General features: G+C 39.2%; 1 protein-coding gene across 1 annotated transcript in view; it reads left to right on the plus strand.

The window, feature by feature from the left end:
* The window catches only part of LOC101737584 (von Willebrand factor A domain-containing protein 8), a 38860-nt gene extending 37737 nt beyond the window's left edge, over positions 1 to 1123 (plus strand). The window contains exon 21 of the mRNA XM_038012416.2: positions 154 to 1123. Within this exon, the coding sequence (XP_037868344.1) occupies positions 154 to 262 (109 nt within the window). The 3' untranslated portion in view covers positions 263 to 1123. The remainder of the gene's footprint in view (positions 1 to 153) is intronic.
* The last annotated feature ends 5832 nt before the right edge of the window (positions 1124 to 6955 follow it).

Consider the following 6955-nt stretch of genomic DNA (forward strand, 5'->3'; position numbering starts at 1 on the left):
GGTCTCAGTATAGTTACGTATTTCATTAGAAAAGTTGGTACCCGCCTGCGGGATTCGAACACCGTTGCATCGCTAGATGCGAATGCACCCAACATCTTAAACTTAAGGCCACGACGACACTATGACCAATAATGTTGTAAATATAATGTTCAGACTGCTGAGGAGGCTGCCGGTGGGTCACGCGCACGTTTGCATGGACGTAGCGTCGTTGCCGCACATCATGCAGCAGATATTTGCGTCCTCGCTGCTGCAGACCTCATGATTGCACCGGAGCCATACCGGGTGCTGGTCACCTGTGGTATAATGGATGGAGATATTACCAACCAATTATTTACTTATAACCAACAAACAAATAAATAATAAATAATTGGAAACATCCAGAATTTTCCCACCTCGTTACATACATGATGCTTTAATCGAAAACTGCGGGTAGGGTGCTCGAAGCAGAAAAACTTGTCCAAGCAACCAACCAAACTATTTACCAACCAAGTATTTACTTATTACCAACCAACCGAACTATTACCAACTAATAACCAACCAAATTATAAAACTATTTAATATTCATAAACACTGCATAAAAGTCCTTTTCAATTCAACAGATTAAAATCTCAAAAAAGCATTGTGTCATCCCAGATTAGTCCGTATTCTACCCCTAGTCCCTAATCCCCCAAATCTACGGTACCCAGAGAAAAGTCTTAATGATGGTAGGGTTTCCTGTGATCTCCTACCCACACGGATATTAGTATGATGTATACTGATCCCTTATTGTCTTCGTAAACAATTTTGTATGATCTAAAATTAATAAAACAGTGCTGCAAAACCTAAATCATTTAAGAAAGAAAATCTTAGAATATTATTGAAGATTTTTATAGACCTGACAATGGCTATTAAGTCGAGTAACCAATGGTCGTAAAAAAAAGTCAACTCTATTGCTTTGCATTAAAAGATTTAAAAAACAATAATTGACCACATTCTAATCTAAAATGTAACATGTGATATTTAATTATTACTTTTAGGTTATAATATATTATTATATTTTGTAGATATATAATGAAATGTTGTAGTAAATTATTGTTAAAGTTTTTGAAAGTGAAGGTATTTTAATAAAAAAACAATAATTACATACTAACCTTTATTTTTCATCACCCTAATGATACGATACATACAATTAGTATGATCTACACGGATCCTTTATTGTCATCGTAGGCATACGAGTATATGTTCCATTGGATGGCAAGTGGTTACCGTCGGTTATGGGCGATACCAGAGGTATAATTAGGTACTACAACCCTGCCTGTTTCTGCCGTGAAGCAGTAATACCTTTCGGCTTGAAGGGTGGAGCAGTCGCTGTATTGTTAAAGCTGAGACTTAGAATTTATGTCCCAAGGCGTGTGGCGGCTTTCAGGTTGTAGTATCTATGGGCTCCGTTAATAGCTTATAGCACCAAGAGGACTGGAGACCGATTGCCATTAATCCCAAATTATACTTTTTTGAATTTTGATTTTTATTACACGATGCTATTCCCTAATCGTGAAGTCATTCATGCGTCAACAAATCATGTCAATTTCGTTTGAAATATTAGTATCTGTTTGTGGGACGGTATTTAAATACCGGCACATTCGCATTGCTCTAAGAGAAAACATCGAGCGTCTTATTCTTTAGGCCTCGATAGATAAGTGTTGACCGTGGAATCCTCCCTTATCTTGATCCGAGATCCGTTCCAGGCGGGGATCGGACGTCGGCAGATTATGATCAATGGGTTTAATCGGTAGTCATCTTGTAGCCTGACAAAACTCGGCCTGATACCCCATCGGCTGGGTATCTGAAAATTGGATTCCCCAATGTCACAAAAAACACTCACTGGAGAACGGTAATTTTTTTTGAGCTTTACTTTGGCAAACAGGGATTTACTAGCTTTAGGGCGTATTGTCGGCCTTCCTCAAGCTGAGTTCTGTACGTTCGCCCACCGATCAAGAAGCCTTGTATATTCATTATATTCAAATAATTCGACGTAGTCCGCTTTTTTTTATTGGTTACATGGGTGAACGAGCTCACAGCCCACCTGGTGTAAGTGGTTACTGGAGTCCATAGACATCTACAGCGTAAATGCGCCACCCACCTTGAGATATAAGTTCTAAGGTCTCAAGTATAGTTACAACGGCTGCCCCGCCCTTCAAACCGAAACGCATTACTGTTTCACGGCAAAAATAGGCAGGGCGGTGGTACCTACCACTATTAAACCTAACACTATTAGACGCCTGCAGCTCTAACGCTAGGAGCAGGTTTAGAGGATCTTGGTGACTTTACTCGTCGAAGAGTTCGATGCGAAATCTATCCTATAACATTGGCCCGCTGAGTTTCTCCGGATCTTCTCAATGGGCCCCATTTCGATCCAGTAGTACATGCATTCGCCAAGCAGCTAGCTGCCTTCGAGCTGTTCGCAAATCCCACCCCTTTCTGCTGAGCCCGTGCTCGCCCACTTGTCCTGGTGAAACTAGAAAGGCCTTTGGGCCACCAGCAGTCCATCCAACAAAAAAGAAAAGCGACGATTGAATTGCGGGAAATGTTCGCGTTATATGTTAAAGTTCTCGAAAATTATTATAAATATATACAGGAAGCTTGTTGACTACACAAAATGTTTCATTAACGAACACAAACAGATCGTTAAAGTTTAATGGATAAACTTTTCATCGGCGAACGTTATAGAAAATTATACGAACGTAATAAAACATAATTAAGTACAAAAAGTAAATTATTGGATATTATTAAGCTTGATACAGACCGTGAAGTAAAATGTTAATTTATTTTTCTTACGAAAAGATGTATTTTTATTACTCGAGTGAATTGAATACCTCTATTTGAATACCCTCACGTTGAACCGAATAACTTGATGTTATACTATATAACTATAACTCATAGATGCAATGTGTCTATCTTGTGATGTGAAGTCACAGTTTTAGTTGCATTGGGAAATGCTCATCAGTTCGGAGCCATGAGTGTTTCGAGTGATGGGCACGGTGATGCACCCATAGACACAGCCGGAGTTTCTCGCCGAATCTCCTCAATGGGTCGCGATACCGATCCGGTGGTTGGTTCCTCCGAAGCACTACTCTTACTAAGGCTAATGTTAGCAAGTCCTTCCCCCAGGAGAAATTACCAGGAAAGACGAAGAAAACTTCGATTAGCAGCAAAGTGGGAAAAAAATATCGCGGGGATCCAGTCCAATGCGTTATGGTCTATCCAGGTCCGAATTACCCTCGATTCCGTCGTCCGAGACACTCTCAGATTAGCGGAGGCAAAACAAGATGGCATAATATCGTGAGAACGAACGACGTGGTTTTTACTGGTGGTAGGACCTCTTGTGAGTCCGCACGGGTAGGTACCACCGCCCCGCTTATTTCTGTCGTGAAGCAGTAATGCGTTTCGGTTTGAAGGGTGGGGCAGCCGTTTTAACTATACTGAGACCTTAGAACTTATATCTCAAGGTGGGTGGCGCATTTACGTTGTAGATGTCTATGGGCTCCAGTAACCACTGAATATCAGGTGGGCTGTGAGCTCGTCCACCCATATAAGCAATAAAAAAAAAAACTGGATGGTAGTGGTCATGACCCTGTAACCTGAGGAGCACGGCTGGAGAAGGTCATATTATCTTTAATTGAGACCGCGCACTGGCAGGAATATTGTAGGACGGTTACCGACCAGATGAAGCGATGGTCCAAGGGTTAATAAAGATGATGATGGTCTTTGAAACCGTAAAAAATGGGGATATGAAAGAACTTACTATCTGATATGCACCAACAGGTGATAAGGTAGGACAGGGACAGGTATCAAGGCTTCGTTAGTTCGTTCCCCCGACAATAAAATGTTAAAACGCTAGGAATGGACGACTATACTGCTAGCCAGTATCTGTAGCTAATTAATATCTATTGAGAATCTCAAAACATCCCTTCTTACTGAAATTCGAAGATTCACAAGATAAGTTTCTGTCTTTCGAATCTTTAGCTCAACAAGTTTACAATTGTGCTCAAATACTGGGCGTATTATATACTGAAGTATACAAGAAGGATATAATATGTACATAAATGATAAACTTTAAACAAGAAAACACAAAGTTATCTTCGACAAGACAGCTTAAATTTCAAACAATATCAAATTTATGAGAAACATATTCGAGTTACATAATGTAGCTTGACTCTTCAGACAAAGCCAAGGATATTGGCACAGGAATGAGGAGAGACATAAACAAGACCTTAATGAGATTTCCGATAGCGCTTGATTTAATTTACCGCGTGTGAAGGGTGCAATGGAGACGTCGTTTATATGAAAATCACTTTTGATACTTTGCAAGAAGCGAGAGGGAAAGTTTGTAGTTAAAAGTTTGTTTTAACGTTAAACCGCTACTACTATTAAAAAACAACCTTATTTCATTAAACATAACACTCGAATTTATAACTTAATTACTAAAACAAGGATATAGTTGAGATTTTTCGTGAACATCCTTTAAAAACATCTAAAAGTTGTTTTTTAGCCATTAAACGGTTTCCACAAGAATGAAGTCCAGTGCAGTATTTGCTTTATTCGTTATCTCATTGTCTCTATGTAGTTTTTTTGTTTTGATAGTGATGCACAACAGTGCTTATTTTTTACAACGTTAAGCTTATAACGAAATAGTGCACTAAATGAAATTGATTTTTCTCTTCAATCGCAAATAATAGTGCCTTAAAGCAAGAGATGTACGGTGGACTTGTGACAAAACTGGAATCTGACCAAAGAATTAAGAAGAAGAGAGAAAAGAAATGAAAGAATACTGAGATGTTTTGTTAGTCTGCAGAGTTAGGTACTGCAATTCTGCTTATTTCTACCGCGAAGCCTGCATTGGGGAGGGAAGCAGTCTTTAATAAAATACAATCAAGACCTAAACTCAAGGTTGCTGTATTCATATGCGTAGTGTAAACTCGCTTCCAACACCCAGGAAATAAATACACATGTTGCAGTAGTTCACTTGATTCTGTATTGATTTATTTGTAACTCCACTTGTACAATCTTTAGATATATGCTCACTACAGAATACACCGCTTTTTCTCCACCATTTTTTTTCCGACAACCACCTTTTTTACTAGTGTCTCATCCCCATTACTGCCATTGTTCCGACCAACAGTGTTGCTATATGGCAATCCGAAAATCACCTTAATTTTATCATGATAAATTTTATATTATACTTATTTTACAGCAAACCTTACAGTATCAAGTACAAATAAGAATATAGATTTAAAATGACACCTATACTATGTTAGTAAATAAATAATGGATATAAAATAAAAAAGTTAGAACTTCTTTTACACAAAATTTTTATTATCAGCCAGTCTGGTCTTCATTAATCACGATGTTAAATGGGGGCACGCATATGGAGGGTGAAAATCGCTTGGATTCATTGCCCTCCCCACAAAAAGGGCTCGGAAATATCTCGTCTGCATTAAGTCGAAGAATAAAAACGGGAAAACTAGAGAAATGGTATTACTCAGAATCCCAGGTAAGGAAATTTGATATGCCAATATAAATCATTCCACTCCCTTAGTGCCACGTTATCGGGCATCTGGTGTCCATGCTGTGAAATATAATTTGGAAATCCTCCTTCTTTATTGTTATAGTTTGACAAACCAATTTACCCTTTGCTAAATTATGGCTAAATGAATTGAATTGTACAACAACAGTCCCTACCTTGAAACCGAAACACACGGCCGACAGCTCTGCATTTTAAGTACCGCTGAAGCAAAACTTGCACCAAATTTTTGTTTTAAAATAGTTTTTTTTTGTACTGTAAATTAATGAGACTTCTTCTTCGTGTCTCACGGCAAGCTGATGTATTCAGATTGGTGAACTTCAGTGGTAACAGGTGGTAAAGCTATTAAAATACAATATTGCACAAAGGATCATCATTGATCACTTGGAGGAATCGAAATGTAAGATCTTTCATCTAGTGCGAGGAATAGGTCACTATCATGTCGAGACGCGAGTTCTAAGGTCTCAGTATAGTTACAACGGTTGCCCCACCCTTCAAACCGAAACGCATTACTGCTTCACGGCAGAAATAGGCAGGGTGGTGGTACCCGTGCGGATTAACAAGAGGTCCTACCACCAGTAATTACGCAAATAATAATTTTGCGGGTTTGATTTTTATTACACGATGTTATTCCTTCATCGTACAAGTCAATCGTGAACATTTGTTAAGTACGTATTTTATTAGAAAAATTGGTACCCGCCTGCGAGATTCGAAAACCAGTGCATCGCTAGATACGAATGCACCGAGGGTCTTGTCCTTTAGGCCACGACGACTTAAGGCAAGTTTGAGAAGTTCCTCGACTAATTAAAATCCATGGTCTCCCTATTCATGTCCATTTCGGTCAATTCGCTACGGTCCATCCTCACGAGCGTGTTCTTATTATTCGTTCCTCAGAACTTACCAGTTCAGATGTGGCCTCAATAAGTGAGATGGTCGGTTTTTTATCTTATTGTTTTTTATGTTATTCGTATTTTCCTCGATAGTGATAGTCTATGTGAGAATGTTTATTTATTTAAATACTAGAGATTCTGGATGTGAATGTCCTTATCCACATAGATTGAACGTTTGCTTGTATTAGCTGAATTTCCTCAGCTTCTCTCTTGTCTGATCTTTATGTATTATCCTTTTTTAGGTGTTGGTCACTAAAGTGTGTGAGTGCTCTAAAGAATTGTTTGAGATGGTCCCATCATCTTGTTTTTACCATCGCGCCGCCCGCCACCGGAGTAGAGCTCATCCATACGACCTGGAGCCACTGCGTTCATCTACAGTGCGTTTCCAGGATCTTTTTTGTCACGTACCATCCGTGGCTTTGGAATGAGCTCCCCTCCACGGTGTTTTCCGAGCGCTATGACACGTCCTTCTTCAAACGAGGCTTGTGGAGAGTACTTAACGGTA

Source organism: Bombyx mori, chromosome 8 (genome assembly GCF_030269925.1).
Source record: "Bombyx mori chromosome 8, ASM3026992v2".
In the NCBI taxonomy this organism is placed as follows: domain Eukaryota; kingdom Metazoa; phylum Arthropoda; class Insecta; order Lepidoptera; family Bombycidae; genus Bombyx; species Bombyx mori.